The sequence below is a fragment of the Furipterus horrens genome, unplaced genomic scaffold (assembly GCF_987537825.1).
Source record: "Furipterus horrens unplaced genomic scaffold, mFurHor1.1.pri manual_scaffold_2, whole genome shotgun sequence".
Taxonomy (NCBI): domain Eukaryota; kingdom Metazoa; phylum Chordata; class Mammalia; order Chiroptera; family Furipteridae; genus Furipterus; species Furipterus horrens.
The window spans coordinates 202,427,186-202,454,725 of record NW_028327172.1 but is presented as its reverse complement, the minus strand read 5'-3'; the positions used below and the strand labels follow the sequence as shown (position 1 = coordinate 202,454,725).

The 27,540-nt window shown below is 34.8% G+C and overlaps 1 protein-coding gene across 3 annotated transcripts in view; it reads left to right on the top strand.

Annotated features, from left to right (window-relative positions):
- Nucleotides 1-27,540, top strand: part of STIM2 (stromal interaction molecule 2) — a 109,116-nt gene that overhangs the window by 34,014 nt on the left and 47,562 nt on the right. For all 3 annotated transcript variants that reach the window (XM_090267003.1, XM_090267002.1, XM_090267001.1), the window contains exons 2-3: nt 8,358-8,488; nt 20,694-20,808. In XM_090267003.1, the coding sequence (XP_090123129.1) occupies nt 8,358-8,488; nt 20,694-20,808 (246 nt within the window). The remainder of the gene's footprint in view (nt 1-8,357; nt 8,489-20,693; nt 20,809-27,540) is intronic.

Below are 27,540 nucleotides of genomic sequence, written 5' to 3'. Positions count from 1 at the left end.
GTATATAGGTCTTTCACATCCTTTGCTAAGTTTATTCCTAAGTATCTTATTCGTTTGGTTGCAATTGCAAAAGGAATTGTTTTTCTTCAATTCTTTTTCTGAGGTTTTGCTGTTAGCATATAGGAAATAAGTGGATTTTTGTACATTGATTTTTGTATCCTGCAACTTTATAATTTTTGTTTATTGTTTCTAGTAGTGTTTTGGTGGAGTCTTTAGGGTTTTCTTTGTACAGAATCATGTCATCTGCAAAAAGTGACACTTCTTCCTTCCCGATTTGGATGCCTTTTATTTCATTCTGTTGCCTTTTATTTCATTCTAGCTCTGGCTAGGACTTCCAGCATTATGCGGAAGAAGAGTGGTGAGAGTGGGCATTCTTGTCATATGTGGCCTTTATTGTGTTGAGGTACTTTCCTTTGGTACCTATTTTATTGTTTTAACCATAAATGGATGTATCTTATCAAATGCTTTTTCTTCATCAAATCATCTGATTTTTATCCTGTGTTTTGTTAATGTAATGTATTACATTAGTTGATTTGCACATGTTGAATCATCCTTGTGCCCCTGGAATGAACCCCACTTGATCATGACATATTATTTTTTAATATATTGTTGTATTTGATTTGCTAGTATTTTGTTTGGGACTCTTACATGTATTCACCAGAGATATCCGCCTGCAGTTTTCTTTTTTTGTGTTTCCTTGCCAGGATTTTGTATCAGGGTTATGTTGGCCTCATAAAATATGTTAGGTATTGCTGCTTCCTCAGTCTTTTGGAGGAGTTTGAGAAGGATCAGTTTCAAACCTTCTTTGAATGTTTGGTAGAATTCAATAGTGAAGCCATCTGGTTCTGGACTTCTATTTTTGGGGGTGGTTTTAATTTCCTCACTGCTGATTGCTGTATTTAGATTTTCTCATTGTTCATGATTCAGTCCAGGAAGGTTATATATTTCTAGTAAATTATCCATTTCTTCTAGGCTGTTGAATTTGGTGGCATATAGTCTTTCATAGTATTTTAGTACGATTCTTTGTGTATCTGTGATATCTGTGGTAAAGTCTCTTTTATTTTTGATTTTGTTTATATGGGTCTTTTTTTCTTAGTGGGTCTTACCACGGGTTTGTCAATTTTATTGATCTTTTCAAAGAACCAGTTCTTTGTTGTATTAATTTTTTGTATAGTCTTTTTGTTCTCTATTTCATTCAGTTCTACTCTTAATTTTTATTATTTCCTTTCTTCTACTGACTTGGGTTGCTTTTGTTCTTTTTCTGTAAGACGTAATGTTATGTTGTTTACTTGGCATTTCTCTTGTTCCTTGAGATAGGCTGTAATTATATAAACTTCCCTCTTGGTACTGCTTTCACCGCATCCTGGAAGTTTTGACATGTTGTGTAGTTGTTCTCAATAGTCTTTATATATCTGTAATCTTACCTTTTATTTCTTCTTTGACCTAGTCATTTTTTATAGTATGTTATTTAATCTCCACATATTCGTGGGTTATTTACTTTCCTCTTCCAGTTGCTTTCTAATTTCAAAGCATTGTGGTCAGAGAATGTGCTTGGTATAATTTCAATATTCTTGAATTTGCTGAGGCTAGTTTTGTGACCCAACATATGGTCTATCCGTGTGACTGTTCCGTGTGCACTGGAGAAGAATGCATGATCTGATGTTCTGGGATGAAAGGCCCTGTAAGTGTCAGTTATGTCCATTTGGCCTAACGTAGCACTTAAGACTGATACTTCTTTATGATTTTCTGTTTGGATGGTCTGTTTAGAGCTGTCAGTGCAGTATTCATGTCTCCAACTGTGATTGTGTTTTGGTCTTTTTGTCCCTTTAATTCTGTGAGTAGTGGCTTTAAATACTGATTTTCGGTGCCCCCTGATTAGGTTCGTATATATTAAGAAGTATTAATGTCTTCTTGATGTAGGGTCTCCTTTATCATTATAAAATGTTCATCTTTTTCTCTTTATTATTTTCATTATTTTGAAATCTGTTTTGTCAGATATAAATATAGCTACACCTGTGAAGATAAGATTTAATGTTAGTTTAGCTCTTGTATAAGCTTGTGACATTTTTTTCCCTCTGAAAAACAAGACTTAAAAAAAAAAACAAAACTCATTATAGATGCTCCTTGACTTACAATAGGTTTCTGTCCTAATAAACTTACTGTAGGTTGAAAATCTAGGAAGTCAAAAGTGCATTTAGTGTACCTAATCTACCAAACTTCATTGCTTAGTCTAGCCTACCTTAAACATGATCAGAACACTTACATTAGCCTATAGCTGAGCAGTTATCTTTAGTTTCTTCTCAAGAGTAATTGCCTGCCTCTTCTCACCAGCAGGAGGAGACACAGGTGTTTTGTAAACATGATAGGATTAGAAAACAATATCCAAAAAAAGCTGGAAAACACAGTACTTTGTGGAGTATCAGTTGTGTATCCTTGTGCTCATGCGGCTGACTGGGAGCTGGGGTTGCTGCTGCTGCCCAGCATCACAAGAGAGTATCATACTACATGTTGCTGGCCCAGGAAAAGATCAAAATTCAAAGTACAGGTTCTGCTGAATGTGTATTACTTGTGCATCATTATAAAGTAAAAACATTGTAAGTCGAACCATCAATTGAGTCAGGGATCACTTGTACGGGTAGTTTCATCACAAAGGTGAAACTTGTACCCACTATAGAGAAAGTTCTGTTCCTTTATGTAATAGATGTTAGGTATTTATTTATTTTAAGGTTTTAGGCTTTATGGGTGTTACTAGCTGCACTACAATTCTGTAGGTGTTTTAGAACTTTTATTTACATTTTTCATTGCTATTCATAGGAACACGTGAGGGTGAATATGGTATGCTAATTTTGTAGCTGAGGAAACTAAGAACCAAAAATGTTAAGAGGTTTGCTGGTTAATAAATAATGAAAATGAAATTTGAGCTTAGGTCTGACTCCAAAGCTGGTGGTGGTGTGATTATTGAGAGCAGTGGTTCGCAACTTCCCTAATGCTGCGACCCTTTAATACAGTTCCTCATGTTGTGCTGACCCCCAACCATAACTAAAGCATAGTGATTAATCACAAAAACAATATGTAATTATATACGTGTTTTCTGATGGTCTTAGGTGACCCCTGTGAAAGGGTCATTCGATCCCCAAAGGAGTCGCGACCCACAGGTTGAGAACTGCTGATTTAGGGAGAATGTGGGTTGACAGGTGAGCAGTTACTTGCAATTATAATAGTTATATACAACATGCTGTAAGAGTGGAGTCTAGGAAACATCTAACTGTTAGGAAGGCCAGGAAGATTTTATAGAGGTGAATCACGTGAAGTGATTCCTAAGAGATCAGAATGCACCTTGTATTTTGTGCTGTGGAAACTGCACTTTATTTATTCTTTCGGGGATTGGGAGGTACTGAAGGACTAGCTTCACATTCTTAAAAAGATAAGGTGGCCATAAAATGGAATATATTTGTAGTGTGGTGGTACTCATGATAGGGAGACCATTACAGGAAAGCTGTGGGAGAAATGATGAGGTTGTCGTTAATGGCAGGGGTGGAGTTATGAAAGGGAGGAAATTGGATTTGAGCTTTTAATAATTAAAGGGTATACAGATGGTCTCACTTATTTCTCCTCCCTGTCAAAAACACTGAGATCTAAAAGTTTGGGTTTAGAGGACAGACTCAGTTCTGACCATCTTTATAGATTGCTGATCTGGAAAGACTTGCTCTTAATTGGTAAGAGTATGGTCACATTTAGGATAGTAATGATGTCTTTTAGTCACAAAGCCATTGAACTTGATATGGAATTGGGATTTACGCCTGGATTATGCTAATAATATAAATGAGACTTTTCAGTATAGAATCTACACAGTCATATCATTTCAGGAAGCAAAGCTAATATTACTTGAAATGATCAGCATTGTTTTATGAATAACTTCTTTCATTCCATTTTGGATTATTCTAAATCATTTCTTAGAAATTTCTGATTGAGCTCTGCAGGCGGGAAGAATGCAGTATTGTCAGTCTTTTTGACAGTGTGTCCTCCTAGGCAAGTTTCTACCTATTTGATGCCACCTGTATCTTGTCTTTTCCTTATGTCCTGAGCTGGAAGGGAAGCTCTTGCCGTGTTCCAATCTGTCATGTGGTAGGTGGAGTTTCTTGGGTTGTCTGTAAGAACAGTCTTCCTATTGTTAATGAGGTTAAAAAAAAGTTTATAATAATATGTGTTTAGTTTTTAGTATCTAATCAATCAGAAATTTCATTTATATATCTAGGTGTATCTTTAAAATTACAAACTACAAAGGAAAACGATACTTATCTTTTTGCTTGATAATGAATAAAGTCTTTTCCTGAATGGTGAGATCTCTGTTTAATGGAGGCTGTATACCGTAGCGGAATGAATGAGAATTCTAGGAATTAGTAAACTTCTCCTTGTAATATTTTTGTAATCTACGCCGTCCATCTCACTTTATTAGCACAGCTTTAGTTTAGACCTCATTGCTTGGGGTAATAAAATATCTACCTACCTTCAGTCTGCTGTTCTTAAATCCACATTCTGCATCCACCTGAATCTTTTTTACACAGATCTGACACCCACGTCTCTATGAGTCTCTCAACTGCTAATGAGTTCTGCTGCATGCTTGGAATGTGGCCTAATCAGAGTGGCTTCTTGAATATTTAATTTCCATGAAGTCTCACTAGCATAACAATTTTACACTTACACACATACACACAGACATGCTTAATTTTTGTAAAATATTTCAATGAATTTATTTCTATATCCTCAGCTATTATTTAATTACTTAACTTACCTAATTTAACAGTATATATTAAAATTCCTGAGAAAAGACAGGAATGCTCAGAGTATAATGCTAAAAAATATATTACACCATGTTGCATTTAATATAAGGTGAGGGCACTGAGGGAAGAAATTTGTCTTAGTTGTCATATTGGGTGCCCCACACCAACCGGAAGGCCTGGCTCATTACAGGGACTCCCGAGCATGTTTAAATGAACAAGTGAAATCTGTTTAGAAGAGAAACATGTTCTGGTGTGGAATACATGATGTGCACTGGTACATTTTGAGTAGCAAAGGTATCTGTCTAGGAGATGTTGGCAAAGGACAGTGATTTTGGTATTTTTGCCATTGTCCTTGTAACCATTATATCTGACTCAGGCACAGGTCATTTATAATGGCTCATAATACTATTTTAAAATAAATTTAGGTCAGTAATTTCAGTGAAAATGATCATTTGTGCTGCATTAACCTAGAAAGGAAACAACTGAGAAAGAAATATAAAAGACTTTAAAACAGGTATTAAGAGTGCTGAAGTCCCAACTATTCTAAGTTAGATTTCTAGGCCTTAAGTCATTGTACCAAAAGGAAATAAAATTTTATGTGGAGAAATGAATTACTCTCACCGTATCCTCAACTCCTGCCTTTCTTTCTTTCTGCTACTTTAACTTTGCAAAACACCAAACCCTAGGGCAGTCTTCATCATTTACCTCTGCATTCCTTTGAGGCATGGACAGTTGAGTGCTGCCGGGCTTACTGTGGTACTGTGGCAGCTGTGCCTCCAAGTCTGTCCATTCTACTGTCACCAGAATGATCTTTCTGTAACAAATCTGATTGTTAGTGTGGACTTCTTAGAGTTTCAGGATTAAAAATTGAAGTTCTTAGGATGGAAAATCACTTTTAGAGATCTGGCTTCTTGTCAGTCTTCTTACCTGATCCTTTAACTATTTTCCACATATTTTCTGTACTCCAAATATATTAACCATTTGCATTTCTCTGAATGTTCTGTATTGTTTTTATGCCACTGAACATATGATGTTTCTTTTTCAAGGCATGCTTTTCTCTCCTTGCCAATGTCATCCATTATATGTCATTTAAAATTCCCCAGAATTGCGTCTAGAAGACTTCTGACTTTTCTTTCCCATTTTGGATTAGATAACAGCCTACGACTAATGTTCTCAGGGGTACCTAACCCACTATATTGTCCACATGCCTTCTCTCTCACTAGACTGTGAGCTTTTTTGAGTACCGGGTACTCTTATTATCAACTTTAGTTAATGTATGATAGTTAATTTATCAGAAGCCCCACATGTGCCCAACAGTGTGTCCTGCGTATTATAATGAACATTTGAGAAAAGGAACATTATGGTCCGAGCCCGCTTCATAAGTTAATTGTGTGGACAGAGTGATTCGTATAGTACTTAGAGATGAATAAAGTACAATATTAAATGAGGACTTAGGTACAGTGATTTGAGAATAAAGATATAATTGAAAATTTCAAATCCCTTGACATTTTACATCTGCTCTTTACTTTGTTTTTCTCCTTAATACCACTATTAACATGCTGCACTTCCTACTTGTTTATCTTATTATGCTCACCTGTGCCGCTAGAATGTAAGTTTTATGAGGAATTTCGGTCTCTGTTGTTCACTGTGGTACTGTATTCCAAGTGTCTGACCCAACGTAGGTGTTCAGAGAAGGAAGCAATCACTAGGAGATGGTTTTTATGAAATACTTCATGAGGAAGTTACATCCTGAAAGTTAATGTTTTATTAAATAAGTTAAGTGTTTATTAAATAATTTAATTAAAAGTTACCAATTCTATTCTTATGAGATTGTTCAGGTCATAGGTTCCTCCTCATTTTATCCTAAAGTTTTATAAGGTTTGTACAGCTCTCATTGTTGACTTCTTTTTGAGAGTTTAACGACAAAACCTATTTAACCATAGTTATGCCAACCCTTTCCTTACATACTTGTTGCAGTAACACTTCACTTCATTTATGGGTATTAGAAAAATAAAATGTGTTTGAAAAATAGGTCTGCTGGAGGCAGTAACACATTGTATGCAGATCTACATAATAAGTTTTTATGAAACCTGAGAGCTTACCTTTTACTTGGCAGCCACTCAAAATTTTAACTACAAATGAGTTTGAATTTGTAGGCATATCAGGGTCCTGGTTGTTTTGTGAATTAGGGATCGTGATTGACCATTTGCCTGTAAGTTCTTACATTTAAGCAAATCTTGATCAGACTTTTAAATATTACATATACACATATGCATATGTCACATAACTTGCAATTGCATTTTCCATTTCTATAGAATTTCCTTTGCTGTTTCGTTACCTTCACAGACTCACAAAATTAAAATTGGATTTGTAATTGAAACTATTTAAAATTTTAAATCACCAAAATAGGCTATAACTGGATCGTGGTCATAATATAGGTTTGCATTATTATTTAGAAAATAAAATTATTAGTTTGTCTCTAGTATTGGCTTCTTTTCTTGCATTTTCTCCCTAAGCACAGAATAGATATTCTTAGGTCATTATTGCTGAAATAATTCTTAATAAGTAAACATCTGGTCTATTTAGTAAGCATCTAGTCTACTCACTTTATTTTAGAGGCTAACCCTTCTATTAGGCTACATAATCACTTTAAATTTTAAGGTTGTACTATTTCTAGAAATATATATAGTTCTGAAGACATTTTATTTTAAAAGGATATTATTTTACTGAATTGGTAGAAGCAAGTGGCTGAAATTTGTCAGTCTACCACCAGTCAGCCAGATTGGGTGTGAATGAAGTTTTGGCAGTACTTTTCCATTTTGGTTTACTGGTTCAGTCTGATTTTAAGCCATGAAAAACCCCACATTCTCTAAATTGCTAGTTTTTGACAACCTTAATGTGAGGCTTCACATAGTTCCCATAGGAAAAGTTTTTAACCAATAAATATAAAGAAAAACATCAGGAGCAAAAATTTTAAAAAATTCAGTCATTTTTTGTGACTTTTTCTTGTTGAATCTAAGAAGTTGTACATTTAAAAAAGTCATATGGGTTAACTCTTGGATTCTCTTAAATAGAAAAATGGAAAAAAGTCTTTAAGGATCTTATAAATATTTTACAATTCCTTTTCTTGTATTCTTTGTGATATTTTCCTAGACTTATATTTTATTTGAACTGTTTGATATTAAAAAATAGCACCTTGTATTCTGTGATTTTCGTTTTTTTTTTTTTAAGGAAGAATTCACCTTTTTTGTGTGGGAAATAATTGGTTAATATAATGGGTTGCATAAGAAGAAAATGATTAAAGATGTGGAAGAATGTAGACAACCTCAAGTTACTACTGGTTTAACTCCTGGTGGTAGTTGCCTAATATCAATTAAGTTGAATTATTTATTTTTAATCAAATGTGTTCATATCTTATACTTTTGATTTGAAGAATACTCTACTAGACTATTAAAAGCCGCTTAGTTTGACTTAGTCTGAAATTTAATTTGTTGGGTTCTTAAAAAAATTATACCTTCTAACTATAGCCTGAGTTTTGGTATGGCAAGTTAGTGATTGCTCTTTGTTCTATTCCAGAGGCCTGCTCATCTCTGAATCCACCATGCTTCACAGAAGACGATCGATTTAGTCTGGAAGCTCTTCACACAATACATAAACAAATGGATGATGACAAAGATGGTGGGATTGAAGTAGACGAAAGTGATGAAGTAGGTGGAAAAATTTCTCTTGTATTCTCATAACATGCAATGAGGTTTTAGTCTTAAATTGTCCCATTATTCCTCATATGACTCAGCTCCTTTAACATCTTTTGTTTTTCTCTTTACATTTTAATTGTACCCTTTGTTATTTACATTTTTTTTTCCTTCATGTGTATAGTGAGTCTACCCAGTTTTATAAGAATCTGTAGTCCCATGTTCTTGGATTTCTCAAACATGTACCTGTCAGTTCTCTATTGCTGCTTTACAAATCATTACAAAATTTAATGGCTTAAAACGACAACAGTTTATTATTTCTTCTGATTTTCTGGTTTGACTGCTTAGCTGGGCACCTTTTCGGTTCCCCTGAGTTTGGGCTGAGGTCATTGTGGCAGCTCCACTCAGTTGGGTGCTCTGCTGGGGCTGGAATATTTAAGATGACTTCTTATCCTTCAGAGCCTCTCTCCTGTGACCTCTTTCTTATCATTCAGGAGTCTAGCTTTAGCTTCCTTACAGGATGGCAGCTGGCTTCCAGGTGGCAGTGTTTGGAGAAAACAAGTTCCCATGCGAAAGTGCTTATCATGTCTTTGCTTGCCAGTGCCTATTAGTGTCAAATTGGTTAAAGCAAGTTTTGGCCAAGCCCAGAGTCCATGTGGGAGAGGATTATATAGGGCATGAATACCAGGAGAGGTGGTTTATTGGGGTTACCTATATAAAAATCTACTGTACCCACTGTACAAATAAATAATGCTTTATTTCTTCATTTTTAATATTTTTAGTGTATTTTTTTCATTATCATTTATTCTCCCCCAAACCCCCACAACCACCACACTGTTGTCCACATCCATGAGCCCTTTTTCTTTTTTGCTCGATACCTTTGCCCCATAACCCCTCCCCTCCTAGAGCTGTCAGCCTGCTTTCTATGAGTCTTGTTTCTATTTTGCTTGTTAGTTCACCTTGTTCATTAGATTCCACATAAGAGTGAAATCATATGGTATTTGTCATTCTCTGACTGGCTTATTTCACTCAGCATAACGTTCTCTAGGTCCATCTATTTTTGCAGTCAGATAGTATTCTGTTGTGTAAATGTCCCACAGTTGTTTTATCCACTCATCTACTGATGGGCACTTGGGCTGCTTCCAGATCCTGGCAATGGTAAATAACGCTGCAATGAACATGGGGGTGCCTATGTTCTTTCGAATTAGTGTTTTGGGTGTCTTTGAATCAGTTCTCAGAAGTGGAATCATTGGGTCATAAGGCAGCTCCATTTATAATTTTTTGAAGTAACTCCATACAACTTTCCACATTGGCTGCACCAGTCTGCTGCATTCCCACCCACAGGGCAAAAGGGCTCCCCTTTCTCCACATCCTCACTAGCACTTGTTTGTTGATTTATTGATGAAGCCATTCTGACTGGTGGAGGGAATATCTCATTGAGGTTTTATTTTGCATTTCTTTGATGATTAGTGACATTGAGCATCTTTTCATGTGTCTATTGGCCACATGTATATCCTCTTTGAGGAAGTGTCTCTTCAGGTCCTTTGCCTATTTTTTAATTGGATTGTTGTTTTTTTTGATGTTGAATATTGTAAGTTCTTCATAAATTTTGGATATAACTTCTTATCAGGTGTATTGGCAAATATATTCTCTCATTCAGTGGGTTGTAATTTAATTTTTTTGATGGTTTCCTCTGCTGTGCAATAACTTTTTAGTTTGATGTAGTCCCATTGTTTATTTTTCCTTTTTTCTCCTTGCCTGAAGATATATATCAGAAAAAATATTGCTCTAAGCAATGTCTGAGATTTTGCTGCCTATGTTTTCTCTTAGGATTTTTATGGTTTTGTGTCTGCATGTAAGTCTTTAATCCATTTTGAATTTATTCTTGTGTGTGGCATAAGAAGTTAGTCTCGTTTCATTTTTCTGCGTGTATCTGTTCAGTTTCCCACTGCCATTTATTGAATAAACTATCTTCAGCCCATTCTATGGGCTTGCTTCCTCTGTCAAATATTAATTGACTGTAAAGATGTGGATTTATTTATGGGCTCTATTCTGTTCTGTTTATCTATGTGCCTGTTTTTATATCAGTACCATGTTGTTTTGATGACTGTGGCCTTATGTTGAATAGTATAGTTTGATATTAGGTAGTCTGATTTCTCTAACCTTATTTTTCTTTCTAAGGATTGCTATTGCTATGTGGGGCCTTTTGTGGATCCATCTACATTGTAAAAATATTTGGTCTAGTTCTGTGAAGTATGTCATTGGTATCTTGATAGGTGTGCTGCAAAAAATTTTAAAACATGCAATACCTGACTTTATTCAGGGCTACTGTCCTCTTTTTCTTAAATTGTCAAATAAAAAAAATGACAACAGCCAACACAACAGCAGCCATTAGGTGTGAATTAATCATAATTATACTTATTTTTATTGTTAGGTCAGGTATTTTTTAATGTGCTGCAGAATTTTAGTAACTCATTTATGTGTGCCATGAAATGAAAAAGGTTGGAAATTGCTGATCTAGGTACTTATTATCTTTTCTAGATTATCACCTCTAAGTTTCTCCTCTCCAATTCATTATGAATATCACTTTTGAGAGTGTTTTTCCCTAGCTAGGAAACTTAACAGTGATTTCTTAGTGCTCATTAGATTACATACTAACTCTTCAGTCTCATATATAATGTCTCTAACTGACTTCTGCTTACTGAGATTATCTCTTCTCATTGTGGTTAAATCATTTTGGTTAGAGCCCAGTGACATTAATATCAGAATCATGGCTTTCAGTTCTAAATAGTCAAAGTTATTTCATTCCTTTGCAGACCCACAGATATTAGGATAATCCTATTTTATACTGTGTTTCTAACTTAAAAAGTATTTGAAATATTTAAATATACTCTGTCAGCAGGTGGAATGAGTGAAATGAAATTTCTGTTACTAGAAACCAACATAAAGTAGTTGTCATTTATTGTGAGTCATTTTATTATATTTAGTAATTCATTCTTTCAACATCATCACCATTTCTTTACTTTCTCCCAAAACACACACACATGCATGCAATCAAGCTTTAAGATTACTTTTAGTAGTAATACTCTGGATTGTTTGTGATGAAATTGTTCTTTCTAATCTTATCAAGATTGTCTAAGTGGCACATGGAATATTATTTGGCCATAAAAAAGAATGACACCATGGATGGATCTAGATTGTTTTGTGCTAAGTGAAAGAAGTCATATGAGGAAAGACAAATAATATATGATTTCACTTATATGTGGATTCTAAAAAACAGAACAGAAAAACTCAAAGATACAGAGAACAAACTTGTGCTTGCTAGATAGGAGTGGGGTTTGGGGATGGGGTGGAAAAGGTGAAGGGGTTAAGAAGCACGTATGGGTAGTTACAAAATAGTCACAGGATATAAAGTACAGTATAGAGAATATAGTCAATAATTGTAATAACTATGTATGGTGCCAAGTGTGGGTACTAGACATACCAGGGCATCACTTCATAAGTTACATAAATGTCTAACCACTATGTTAGACACCTTAAACCAATATAATATTGAATGCCAACTCTAATTGAAAAATTTAAAAAATTTAGATATATACAGTTTTTCATTAAAATTTTTTCCCCATCCGTTTTATTAATTCAGTTTAACAAGAGTTTCATATTCAGTACTGTTACAGCCTGGAAGGGGGCAGAGGAGTAGGAGTGTGAATCAGGACCCGCATCTGTACTCCTTCAGTTCCAGCCCGACTGTACTGCCAGTCCTGCTCCTCTCCTCCCCCTCCTCTCCTAGGCCTTTTCAGGATCCCAGCGTGGCACTGCATTTATGTAATATAGTTTTTGGAGAGTTTAGCATATTTCACATATTGTCTCATCTTCTAAAAGATCTCTGAGTTGGGGTGGGTGTACAGGACCTGTTTATTTCCGTTTCACAAATGAATTAAATAAAATTGTGTCTTTACTGTAACATTAATTCTGTGCTATATATTGTCATTATAGATGGGGTGACTGCATACTTCATCATCTAACCTGGGATACTATTGCTGTGAGCCTAAGACTGTTCTAAAAAATAAAGTCTTAAAAACTCATGGGCTATTTCAGTACTGAAATTCATGGCACATTTACAAAGTTACAGTGATGTCAGTTAGGTTTGTGCCAGAAGCCATATATAGTCATTGCATTTGTATACGATGTCATTATTATAAATTGCACATGCAAAAATCATGATCAGTTTTCTTCTATTAGTACTAAGGTGAAACAAGGAAGTGCTACTGAGAATAGAACTGTGTGTGTTATGACTAGCTAACCCATGCAAAGATGCTGATAGCTGACCGTGTTTAAAATACATAAAGGTAGCATTGCAGACCATTGGGAGCATCAAAGTTATTTCAGTAAACAATGCTTGGATAATTAAGATATAGAGAAAAATAAAACTAGATCCTAACCTTTAACCTTACTGTGTATGAAAATAAACCAGATGGATTAAAACATTTAATAATGAAAGTGAAGCTTCATAGGAATTACAAGAAAATACAAGTGAATACTTATAAAGTTATTAGAACCTCTAATAAGAACCTGTCGGTTTTCTTAGTGTAGTCTGATTATTACACATTGGTTCTTTGATGGGCAAGGGTAAAAGAATGTCAGATGGAAGGAAAAGCTCAATTTATAGCTCTGACTTTTATCTCCAGATCTCTTTCTTCTCTCCATAGAAAGGTCTCTTATTATTTGCTGCCATAATTGCTAGGCATGCCTATGTGTGTATGTGTGTATACTTCTTGTATTTGCACTTTAGTGTAACTATCTTTTCCCTCTTAACTCCAATGTAGAAGTATGCCTTTCCTTGAGTTTCCACAAAGCAGAAAGAAATTTTGGATGTCTTCATAACAGTCTGTAGCAAAAAGATATACAGACATAATAAGAATGGGTTCGATAATGTGGTTTATAAAGTTAGTTTTTGTGATTCCTTATATTTAAAATTCCCTGTTTGTCTTGCTTTTTCCCCTTCTGTCAAAACCCATCTTTGTTTATTACCAGCCATTAAATGAGTCTAGACTCTGAATACTAGACCTTAATTGATGAGAACCAGCAAGCTATAGGAGTTTTGTTATTTGAGAATGGTACAATAGTCCCTCCTTATCTTCAGTTATCCATGGGCATCCATGGTCTGAAAATATTAAATAGAAAATTCCACAAGTAATTTTTAAGTTTTAAATTGTGCGCCTGAGTAGTGACTTAAACCTCTCTCTGTCGCATTCTGTCTAGCCCAGGATGTGAATCATCCTTTTATCTAACATCCATTCTGTGTAGACTTCCAGCCTATTGTTTCTTAGTAGCCATTTCAGTTATGAGAGAGAGAGAGAGAGAGAGAGAGAGAGAGAGACCACATTTACATAACTTTTATTAGCATATATTGTTAAATTATATTTTCTTATTTGCTATTGTTAATCTTTTACTGTGCCTAATTTATAAATTAAACTTTATCACAGGGGTGTATGTATAGGAAAAAACTTAATATATACAGGGTTCAGTACAATCTGCAGTCCCAGGCATCCCCTGGGGGTCTTGGAATGCATCCCTTGTGGATAAAGGGGGGATTGCTATATTTCAGGATGATTTTTTTTTGGCTGCAAGTAATAGAATACCTCAATTAAAATAGCTTAAACAATAGTGGTTTAATATTTGAAATTACCTTACCATAAGTCTAGGATTAAATGCTTTCAAGATTAATTCAGAGGCTCAATGATTTGTAGGGCTCTGCGTTAGTTTTTCTTTCATTTTGTTGGTTTTCTAATTATGATTGGAAAGGATAGCAATAGCTCGAAGCAAATATATCCTCCCATGATAACATCAAAAGTGAGGGAGGAGATTGGAGAGATTGTTCTCCCTTTTTCTCTGTCTCATTTTATCAGAGAGAAAATAATAACATGTTCCCTCATGTAAATTAAGTATATCATAGACATTTCATAAAAGAAATACAAATGGTTAATAAAAACAAGAGAATTTTCATCTCATTAAGACTCTGGGAATGCCTCATTTACTTATGTATTTTTCTTGGGAATTATCAAATAGTGCTGTGGTGAATCCAGGTAATACCTTCTTGCATTTGGATAGAAGTTAAGAGAGAGCACTGCAAGACACGAGGTCTGTCCAGAAGGTATCCAGCCATGTAATATGAAAAATAGACATATATTGAAGAAGATATAAGCTACAAGAAACATTTGTACATAGGACAATGACACCTCAGTCCCCTTCAGAGTAGGCATCTTGGGACCTCACACAGTTCTCCCAATCACCATTAGCTGCCCTGTCATATTTTCCTGAATCTCACTGATGGGCTGAAATATGTTCCCTTTCAAAGGTGATTTTAGTTTTGGGAAAATCCAGAAGTTGCAGGATGCCAAATATGGGCTATAAGGGGACCGAGTCACCTGGGTGATTTGATTTTTTGCCAAAAAACTCTGCAGGAGATGTGATGCATGAGTGGTCAGGTTGTTGTGATGAAGCTGCCAATCACCAGTTGCCCTTAGCTGCAGCCTTCTGAATCACCCGTTTCCAGGGAGGAATGTTCAAGTTTAACACAAAATTTGATGCAGATTCGTTGCTGTATAATACTTAGTCGTATAATACTTACTCAGTCATTTTGAATGCGATAGCCACACAGTACACATGCTCACTCAATGGCATCTACTGCCCTCACTGACTAGTACAGTGAAGTCGTCATTGTTCACACATGCGCACTATAGTCCATTCCCCTTGGTTACCAGGTTCCGTCGATGTTGTGCAAACCGTTCTCGTTATATAAACAGTGGCTGGACATTTTCCCGACAGACATTTCATATGTTCAGTCATTTCAAAAAATGATATAGAGTATATAAATCAAGGCAAAAATTTAATGCATTACTTAAAAAAATGTAGTGACTTACGTGAAATAGCTGACATTATTGAGTGCTTAGTTTATACTAAGCACTTGTTCACACTTCATGGGAAATAAATCATTTAATCCTCACAACCCTTTGACATATGATTTTTATTACCATTTTGCTGACTAGAAAACTGAAACAGAGTCAAGTAACTTACAAGGTCATACAATAAATACTAGATTTGGGTTGTATATGTAGTTTGGAGACTCAGTCTGTGCTCTCAACCACTATGCAACGTGTTTGATAACAATTTTAGGTTGAAGAGTGAAACATGGGCAATTCATGCTTTATTAGCATGCTCTCACCTCTAAGAGTTTGTGAATCAATGCATTTTTACAAACATCCAGGTTAGGATGGTGGTGAAGAACTTAAACTTCGTATGATAATTCTTTAGAATTTACTTACAGCATTAGGCCTCCTGAATAGCTATATAAAATACGGTAAATTGCAAACTCTCCCTTAACGTTAGGGTTTTTCTCTTTCAAAGTGAGATAACACTAATATCTGTCTTGTTATGCATTGTTTCCTCAGAGGTATTATGCTAAACAATTTAATGTTATTTTCAAGACAAGAAGACCCTGCAGTATTTTTCAAGGAACCCACCTACTTTTAACTGACTCACACCTTGGACACTGTGTTGTTTTGATGACAGCTGTCCTTTGGGAATCTCTGTGCTTACATTGTTAGTGAAAAAGCTGTGTTTTTTTCTGTTTTTGTGTTATGTATCTTGTTTGAGAATATCTGAAATGGTACTTTAAGAATATTGGGTAATCTTTTCTTTATAAATGTCTGATAGTCCCCCAAATGTGTATTAAACCTACCAATATAGTCTGGGTGAAATTTATTTATTCAGGCTTTAAGCTTCAACAGCAATAATAACGTTTATAAATAAAAACCAATTAAAAGATTTTGATTTAATATAATTTTATTGTCTAAAACTTTTGTGCATTATGCATTTGATTTTGATAACTGTACATGGTAGACAGTTTTATTTTTCTTATTGTGCAGAGAAGGAATATGAGGCTAAAGAGAATTTAAGTAATGGTCAGATTTTGAATGTAGTCTGTCAAGAGTGCAGAGTCTTGAGTGCCTTACTGGTATAATAAATCACCAGTCCTAGGTATTGAGGTCTTAAAAATAAAAGGGGAAACAGATTTATCATTGTCATATCATGGAAATCAGCACAAGAATTGTGTAGTCCAGGCCTCCTAACTGAAAGTAGGATGTCATCAAGAACCAAGGCAGTTCTGGGTGACGTTTCTTTCTCTCTCTGTCCTCATCTCTGTTCCCATCTCTGTTCTCTTTTACTCTGCATCTCTGTTCTCTCTGTCTGCATTTTGGCTTCATCTGTCCTCCTTATCACCTGGCCCATCCTGACTTCCCATAAAATGGTTCCGTCAATACCAGAGTCTTTATCACCTTAAAAATCCAGAGCCATGGCCAACCGTATCTTTTCATGATCTAAATTGGTTTGCTGTGAGATAGAATTCTGCCATCCTCATCAAGCTCTGGATGGTTTTCTTTTAGGGCACATGTCCATCCTTTGATCACATAGCTGTGGCAGTGGGTGATAGGTTGAGGGAGAGGTGACTGGACACCTTCAGGGGTGTACACTAATTTGGTAGATAGGTTCTCAGGGAAGGAGTGTAGGCTGAGTAGAGCCTCACAATATGTCTATACAGAAGGTCCTCAAATAGTGTCATTTCTTTCAACCTAATTTTGTTATAATGTGTTGCAGAACCTATGATGACATTAAGTGAGCACTTACTGTACTAACTTGTATCAGAAAACATTAAAGCAGTGTCATAAAAATAATGGCACGAATACAAAACAGAAGTACAAGAACATAACATAAAAATAAAATATAAACAACAAAAAATTAAATGTAACATACAATAATAGCACAAATACAAAGTACTAAATAACAGTGGGTACAAGAAACTGAAACCGGTCGATCATTTAAAAGCTACCTTCCTGAAACTGGGTATGTAATTTCTTTAAGGTTCTAGAAGAATTTATTTCAAAGAATCACCTGTGTGAATGTTTTTGAAAAGAAAGTTCAATCATCTTTATTTATTGAGCACTCCTTTATTTGTATTGTCAATTCAGGTAGTAGGTTTGCAAAATTAAATATGCTTACAAGGAAGTCTACATTATTTGTTTTACTTCATAGAATCTATTTTCGATTTCTCAATTCATTTATATGAATAGGAAGTATTTGTAATTTGTCTAGTAGCTTGTCTCATTGCTAAAATTTGTAGTCTTCTATGAAGTTTTAGAAAAGTCTGGGTAGAATGGTGTGTTCTTCTGTAGGATTTTGTAAAGAAGGTTTAATGGAAGCTGATGATTTCTAGTTTATCTTCAGTTAAACATTTTTCAACGTAGTATCAACATAAAGTAAGTTTAATCATAGTACCTTCTAGTCACATTTTATAATCAAATGTTGAAGATATATGATATATAAAATATACTATTATATGGTTTGTTATGAACTGTGTTATCTTGAGCTTATATTTTAAAACGTGTATATAGGGTAGGGTAAAAGGATTACAATTGTGAGTGCATGAAACACAAGAGTTTATTCTGTATCACTATTAATTATTGTATTATTTTCCATATGAACAGCAAACCTATTTTTGCCCTACTGTGTATTAGTTTTCAAATGGTAATTCCAGGGGAAATTGAATTCAATATTTTTTTTAGTTTTCACCCAACTTTCTTAGAAGCTGAATAGTTCTTTTATACCAGATGAGCTATAGATACCATCATAAACTTAAAAACTTTTAAAAATATTTTTTACATTTTATTTTATTTCAGTTCACATATTTTAATAGATAGCTGCACACTTATTCTGGGCTTTCTAAGAGTCAAGTAACAAGTCTAGTATGTATATGGAAATTAGCTTTATTTTCTGAAATATGTTGATCCAGAAGCCACAGAACTCCTGGGTTCTTTGTATTCATGTGGTGAGAAGGATTTCCTAGGACATTGTGAGTTTTTTGTGTGTTTGTTTTATTAATGTGTCATATAAATGAAACAGTTGCCATTTACTTCAACTGACTGGACCATTTCCAAAACAGGCTTCCTCTGAGTTCTCTTCATTATGGTTTTTTTTTTAAAGTATATTTTATTGATTATATTGTTACAATAGTTCCAATTTTTTCCCCTTTGCTCCCCTCCGCCCAGCACCACCCTTCCCCCAGCAATCCCCCCGCCAAGTCCATGCCCATGGGTTGTACATACAAGCTCTCCCGCTTCACCCTTTCATATATTCTTCTTTTTTAAAATAAATAAATAAATAAATAATTATTTTAACAATAAAAAATAACAATCCCTCCCTCTCAGACTTAAGACCCTTTATAACCTTATAAAGGACAATGGGCGAAGGTCTCGAGCTCCTCTAGCTGCTTCAAGATGGACATGGTTGTCGTCCTACCTACCCTTGGGTCCAGAAATCCCTAAGAAGAGTGGGGTTGTGGAGGAGAGGGTGGCCTTCCCACACGGGGAAGGATCGTGCAGACTCTCTTCATTATGGTTTTTAATCTAGAATTTCTCTATAGTTCTTGGACTCCTTCAAAGATAGGGGCAGTTTCTGGGTATCTCAGTGAAAGTGTCTTTTTCCGGTGTATGTACTAGATTCTGAAGGTATCAGTCAGGAAGAGTGGGGTGGGGTGGGTGGGGGAGCAGAGAAAGAGAAATAGAAAATAGGAATCAAAATAGACAATGAGGCAGGCCCCTCTAAAAATAACTTTTAAAAAGGGCATTTAGAAAAAAAGAGTAAGGCATTATTTCTAACAACCTTTTAGGTTACTGCTTTTCAAATTCTCTATGGTAAAGGACCAGATTTTTCATTTTTAATTGATAGGGCCATGCATGGTAATTATTATACATTTATTACATGCTTGGGTCAGATGCTTTGAAAACATGGTCTAATTGCTACAAATGCTTCTAAATGGCTACTTTCCATTTCTGTCTGTACTATAGATTGGTACTAGTTTAACATTGACCACAGTTTGCTGATCACATGTTGGGTGCTGTTGATCCTAAAAAAGCTTGTTTCTTCACTTTGCACTCAAAGTATTGAAGCTCAAAAGAGTGAAATGGTTTGCTCAATATTATACAGCCCCCCCCCTTCTTTTTTAGTTTCAGTAGAGAACAGCTCTACTCAAAAGCAAAAGTTGTTCTTTTTTCTGAAGATGATGTTCATTGTCAGTATGTAAAAGTAAAAAAATATGCCTCTGGAGATTTTAACTTTCTGCAGTATGGATTTCTGAAGTAAGCTTTTGTATGATCTTAGATTTTTGGAATCAGAAGAAAATCAATAAAAATACCAAGTAAAACAATACCAAAAGAAAAATCAGAATTAAAATATAAAAAGCATAACAATTTTAAAAAATATTAGTTTCATGCATTTAGATTAATGTGTTTATATGGAGAAGTGTCAGGAGATAAGGCTTAGAAGATGGTCAGGGTCAGGATTGGGAATGGTAGGAAAGCCATAAAAGGAGTTCTGTTTCTATTTAGTAGACAGTGGGGAGCAATTTAAAAATTTTATATTAGTAAGTAATATAGAGGAGGTCAGTTTTTAGCAAAGAAAATTTTAGTGCTTTTTCTTTATACTGTTAAAGTAAGACTAATAGAGGGTCTACTTCAGTTTTGTAAAATACTTTTTAAACACAAATTGAATGCCTTTCAGTTATAAGCAATAGCTTAAAAGGTAGTATAGAGATATGATGCAGTAATAGAGAATAGTATTTAATGTGTTTTGAAACACCCATGCCACTAAGTAGATGTAAAAATGTATAATATCGAGGCAGTATATTATGCTATTGAGCACAACCAAATTGCTTGGGTTGGAATCTCATCTTTGCTTTTCATTATTTTTTTAATATTGGGCAAAATACTTAACTTTTTTGAGTCTTGGTTTTCTCATCTATAAATTGAGGATATGTTATACTTAACATAGAACTGTCATGAAGTTAAATGACTGTCCTTGTATGTGTGTGTGTTTTATTATAGGTATATAGACATATTTATTCAATAATGTAGACTAGTTCCTGACAAAGGAGGAACATTAGATATGTACTTTTGCTGCTGCTGCTGTTATGATTTGTAGTAGAAGGCATTTCATTAAATAAATTATATAAACCTTTAGGAATAATATGAATATAAAAATACCAAAATTTTACAGTTATGATCTGATAATTGCCACCCACTGGATTTCAATTTTTTCCCCTCTGTTTATAGAGACTGAAAGAATGAATTTAAGTGTATTTAACTTAGTGTTTTTTCTTTTATAGTTCATCAGAGAAGATATGAAATATAAAGATGCTACTAAAAAACACAGCCATCTGCACCGAGAAGATAAGCACATAACTATTGAGGATTTGTGGAAACGATGGAAAACATCGGAGGGTAAGACTTTACCAGGTCCCTTACCTGCTGCTCTGCCTGCTTAGCCATTGTTACCTCACTGATTGCGTATGAACTTACAAAAAATCAAAATAATATTTCTCTGAAGATGTTTATATTTTAGTGAATAATTATTTTATCAAATAAACATATGGATTCCAAAGTCTTCTTTTTAGTTATGGAGAACAGTTTTGAAATTCTTTAGAAGTCACGGAACTTAAAAGCTTTTCCTTAAACAAATCCTTAATGAAGTTTCTAATATATTTTATTCCTTTTTCTTTTCTTAAGTCCTCAAGCTTACTTATGGACAGTAATTGTTTAGGACAGGAAAAGCGTATGACCTAAAGCCTCAACTTGATCCCTAATACTAGAAAGCTACTAAAATTTTTTTAAAAGCCCATTAAACTTAGTATTATTACCTTTTTGAGTAACAGAGCCAACCAAAATGTCTAATGTTTCTGTGCTTTTACCAAAGTCAAATAATTATGTTGTAGCATATGTTTTTCTCTTCAAGTATGAATAATGAAATGAAACTAAAAGGAAGCTGGAACAGATTACCAAGCACAGGAGTATAAAGAAAGAATAAAGCTTACTAGACCGTCACTGGTAATGTTTGGAAATGGGACAAGTAGAGAAAACTATACTACCAATGCTCAGTATTTTTATTACTGTAGAAGACTTATAGCTTGCATGTGTATTTTTTTATTTTTTTAAAGAGGCATATGTTGCAGTATACTAGAAAGAAGGTAAAAAATGCCACTAACTTAAATGAAAGATACATAGACTTTAGAAATTTGTCTCTCCATTTCCCCTCCCCATACCACTTTTAAGTAGTACAAATTTGAAAAAGAATAGGAAAAAAATGAATATAAATTGAATATAAAATGAATATAAATTGCTGGAATGGTCAAAAACTCAGACTCTCTGCATGAAATATCATGGCGATATGCAGATGTTACTAAAGGAATTGGAGATCCATTATTGCTACTAGTATATTTTAGATTATGTGTATCTGAGAAGTTGAATGGGACTCATTTAAACATGTTTTTGAATGAAGGAAAAAAGATTTGACCACTTTTCATCACTTGTTATGCTACCTACCCACCTGGTTCAGCCCCCATCTCTTGCCTGGGTAATTTCAGTAGCCACTTAATGGTCTCCCTATGTGTACTTGTGCTCTGCTGTAGTCTATTCTTTATTTAGGAGATTAACTTATTTAAAATACAAATCATATCTGCTCAGTACCCTACGGTGACTCAGAGTAGAATCCAACATCTTTACAAAGACCTGTAAGATCTGCCTTGCACCCCCACCCTCTCATTTCTCTCCCCGTCTGTCCTCCTCACGCATTGAGCTCTGTCCTAGTTGGACTTTCTGCTGTTCTGCAGCTGCAGGAATACAGACACCCTTAGGGCTAACTCCCTTACCACTTTTATCAAAGACTATCAGGGCTATTCTCAGGCCCACCCTGACCCCTCTATTTAAAACTGCAGACCCCCCCACCCCTTCCTGTTTGTTGTCACTCTTGATCCCTGTTACTCAGCTTCACACTTTCTTTTTCCCATATTGTGTATCACCTTCTAACATATTTAAAGTTGACTTATTTATTATGTTTGTCTCCTTTCTCTCTCTCCCCTGCCCCCAAGAATGTATGCCAGGGGTCTTTGCCAATTTTGTTTATTAATGTATCTGAAATCCAAGGGATCTCTGTCCTTTAACCCCGTTTTGGCTTCTTACCCTAATGAGCTTGGTGAGATCTTTTGTGATCTATAAGAATGTTTGTTATTTTTCTTTTTTATAGCTTAAGGCCTTTCAAATTGAAAAGCCTCTTAATTTCTTTTTCCTTAGGTTTTCACCTTAATTTCCACCCCCCTAAGATTTTACCATTGTTGATGATGAGAAGATTTCCCCCTAAGTTTCCAGAGTTGTCCTAAATTATCTAATATTTGCTTCCTTTTCTCTGAAGCCCATCTCTTACATAACCTGGTTAACGGATTGGGGCGTGGGAGGAGGTGTTTAAGTACTACTAAAACAGCTTCGTGAAGGGGAAGAGAGAGAAGTCCAGTGAAATAAACCTCCGCCAGAAGCTTTATAGTGACCTATTTCTAAGCAGAATAGGCCTATTAGGTGCTAAGCAGGCATTGGACCCTGGGTATTAAAGATGAGTTAAACATGTCTCTGGGATATAAGGGGTAAATAGCTAAGTAGGAAAGACGCAGTACACAATTACAATATATAGTGATATATTCAATAATGTAAATAAGTGTAGGATGTAGAGATAGCTCGCTGAAAGGAGCAATTAACTCTCTGAAAATTGTTTGAGACAGGCGGTAAGGGTTGAACAGGCACTCTGGAAGGGGACAAAAGGGTAGACCACAAACAGCAGTCCTCTCATGGCTCCCCCTTCAGTAACCTGAAGATTTGCTAGAGTAGAGATGGAGGTGGCCGGCTTTAGAAACTGGGGGCTTTCAAGCGATACAAGTGTGCTCCTGGCCCTTCTGTTTATGAACAGTAAGACATTGGGCACATTTTAAGATGCACTTATAGAATACAATTCTTGTATGATATAAATGAATAATGAAGTAAAAGTGACTGGCTTAATTCCTGACAATACCTGGTAGGCAGTAAATGTTCACTTATCCATATAAAACTGAATAAAGTATTTGAAGTTCTTTAAGGTTTTTGATTCAGTCTTAAAATGTTAATAAAATGAACAGATTCATTAGGCTAAATACTTACAGTTGTAGTATGTAATTTTCTGGAGGGTGAAATGCACCCTAGATCTTTGTGGAATGTTGTCTGCTGATGAAAAGTAAAATTGTGTTACGTAGAAATTGATCCTGATTTCACAGAGAAAAATTTCAGTGTGACCTGAATACACATTTTTTTTGTTTCTGTAGAGAATGCTTGGTCAGTTTGCACATAGCAACTGTCCAATGCCAATGAAGACCATTTTATAAACTAGTATTAGATTTCAGATAGATTTTGAGAAACTGGATATGTTGTTAGAATTGCTGAGTTCAATTAAATACGTAATGAAGGAAAATGTAGATACAAAATTATTGGTTATATATAAGATTTAGGGATCATGTAGGATGAAAAAACCTGATTAAGTAAATACTCTTTTTTAAAAGATAACTCATTTGGTTAAATATTATAACGTGACAAGCGTGAAGTAATCTTTCTATCTTGTTCAGCAATGGGTCTTACCTACGGTCATTGAGTAATTTGGGGCTTTACAGATTGAATAGATATTTTGAAATTTTGCAGAAGATTTACTTATTTTTTTTCTTTAAAAATTTAAAGAAACTGCCCTGGCCAAGTAGCTCAGTTGGTTAGAGCATCATCTGGTTGTGGTTTGATCTCCAATCAGGGCACATACAAGAATCAACCAATGACTGCATAAATACATGGAAGAACAAAAAATGATGTGGTTCTCTCTCTCTCTCTCTCTCTCTTTCTCTCTCTCTCTCTCAATCCCTCTTCCTTCCTCCCTCCCTCACTCCCCTCCCTCTCTCAAATCAATAAGTACAATTAAAAAATTTTAAAGTAAATGAAATTGAGAGATGAGAGAGGAAGACATTTAATAATGACTGTTTTCAGGTTCATGTAAAGCCTAGTCAGAGAGAAATAAGTATTTTCTTCTGTTTAGGAAAGCCAAAATGTAAATGTTATATAAAAGGGAATGTAAAGGAAAGAAAATCCTGACCATGGATGTTAAATTTCTGTAAGTAAGGAGGATTTATAAATATTTTCTTTATATAGATCCTTAATATTCATAAAGATTTTCTTCTGGGTGTGAAATGTAATTGGATTTTTAAATGTTGATAAAATGTACCAGCTTTTTAGATGTATGCTGTTGGTTACAATAAGACTGGAATAAAAAAATAGTAAAAGAATCAGTACATATTGTTTAGCGTTATCAGAAGAGTAACTCAAATTGTAGGCCTTGCAGACAGACATAAGATAGCATGATCTTTGTGATGCCAACAACACTATTTATTTGCATATTTACAATATGCATAGCGGTCACTGTGGTGGGATACTAGGAAGTATAAGGTAAGACCTTTCTCCTCAAGGAGCTTATATTATTGTTACATAATCGCAGATGAAAGGTTAAATAACAATTCAAGAAGGTTTGATTAAATACTAGATAAAGGGTATTATTAGAGTCAGAGTCAGTATATGTGAGATAAGAATAAATTACTGTTTTTAATATTTGCCTTTTGCTATTAATATATAGTACTTAAGTTTCCTGTGTCTTAGTTTCATCATCTGATAAATGGGGTAAAAGACATCTACCACATCAAATTGTTGAAGATGAAATGAATTTGTACATGTAAAGTGCTTAGAACAGTGCCTAGCACGTAGTAAGCACTCAGTGACTATCTCTTGTTGCTACTGTTTCTGTAAGACACATGCAAATGTAGGGAATGTTGGAGGCTAACGTTGCTGGAAGAGGCATCTGAGTTCAGGATTAGTAGAAAATAGGGTCGGTTTGGGAGGGAGACCAGACCAGTCATCCTTGATGCTTAAACCTGTTGAGCTGCTTCAGGAGTGGCAAGTAAGATTTTACTCTTATACTGCTGCTTCCAATTGATAGTGGTTGCCTAGAGCACTGTATTAAGGAAGCTTGATTTATCTGTGGTCTCAGTAGCAAAAAAAGGATATATATTGTAGTAATAATTGGTTAGCAATATTTACTGTGTGTGTGAGAGATGATAGCTTATTTTGGCAATTTTATCATCATCACGCTAAGTATTAGGAGCTATTACAGCTTCTTGTTTTAGAAAGCCTGATAAAATCAAAGAGTTACAGGAAAATGAATTCACTATAGGTAGGAAGACTAAATTTGAGTTTATTAATATGTGGATTTGAGTGGGAAGAATAAAAAATTATGAATTCTAAGAAATGTTTTAATGGAACATTTGAATCAACCTTCCCCCTTTGCTCAGAATGAATTCCATTTATTTTCCTCCTTGTGAGGACCCATTTGGCCTCAGACAAATCATTTAACTGATTCATATAGTGAACTTTATATTATTTATTTAAGTAAATGGTTATTATGAACAAGGCATTGTCCTAGGTACTGAAGATACATAGAGATGAAGAATATGTTTTCTGTCCTCTGCCTGTCTACAGTCTTATTGGAGAGTGATCTATTAACAAGTAATTAAAGGATGTGATATGATCTGTCATCGAGATATATAGTAGGCATTGTGGGATAGTAGAATAAGAAGTATGTTGGTGTGCCTATAGAGATTAGGTAAGGCCAGAGGAATTGGTTCATTAAGGGCAATTTATTTTTCATCTCTTGTTACCTTTCTCCAGGAGGCAGTTTGCTGGATTCATAGCTTTCAAGGTATATGTAGTTAATATAGGACATTTTAAAAACACAAGGCCCTAAATATGCTTTAAATATTTGTGCTGTTTTATTAACTCAGGTTTTTAATATTTTTCCAATTTTCATACAATATTGTTAGTTCTATGAGAAACCATTGTTAACCAAATATAGAGGTACTGTGGTTTTATTGTCCTCTGAAAGCAGTTAATTTAAGGGAAGGCCTGTTCTAGAGGTAGTCTACTTTAAGAATGACAGTGTCATTATTTTTACTACTAACAGAAGTCTATTATAGTCATAGTTTCTTGTATGACTCAAATATATTGCTTATTTATTCTACAAACCAACATTTAAGTGCAGGTTTTCCCAGCTATCTGAAAATAAAGTGTTCCTATGAAAACTTTTATAAGCAGAAATGCAGTAAAACAAAGAAGCAATTATCGTTACTTTATATGGAAAAATTTTTGAGCATTCCCAGACCTTGAAAATAACCTCCCAAATCATACCAAATAATGCATTAAATTGAAATAACACTAACATATAGTAAAAACAGGAATGATACGATATATACCACACTTTGTACACCCAAGCAATACACTTCCCATTTGATCTATTACTGGATGCCAACTAAAAGAACCGCTTTGCTATTAGAAGAACCAGTAGTAACTTCTGTGTGTAAATAGTACCAATGATAGATGCAGGCAAGTTCAGTGGATGCACAGGGTCTTCATCTCATTCACCACAATCGAAATGCTTAGTTACAAGTCCAGTTTTATTTTATGTGTAATGCCCTTGTGCGATCTTTTAGGCTTTTCTGATACCTTAGGACACATCTTACTAACGGATACACAGAACAAATCACGATAAAGCACAGACGCTCACAGACACAGTTCAGAGCCCTGGCGACCTGACGCTGAGATGCTGCGTGTGCTTCCGGGGCAGGAGCCTGGTGGTGCTGCTCTCGCGACTCAGGTGCCTCTATTAGCTGCCAGACAAACACTGAACACTATTTTCATTTTTGCCTTTTTCTCATAAAAGTAAAAATCCTCTTCGTATTTATTTTGGTTACCAAAAACAGGTACCCTTCTAGGTCTTTCATAAAAGCAAAGTGGTGAAATGAGAACTTTTTTTTTTTCCCAGAAGAGTTGCATAAATGTTACTTGATTGATTTAAGTTTACCTGATCAATTTGCAAAACTCTGTTCTGTATTCAATCAGAATTGATTTCTGTATTTTGTGTAAAGTATGTCCTTTATTTTATTATAATCAAACAGCATTGTTTTTATTTTAAAATTATCCTAGTGAATTTAGGAAACTCACAGTGAGTTTCCAATTTTTCTTAATTATCATCCTGTGCTAGCATTTTAATCTCGGTTCCCTTCATTCAGGTCTATT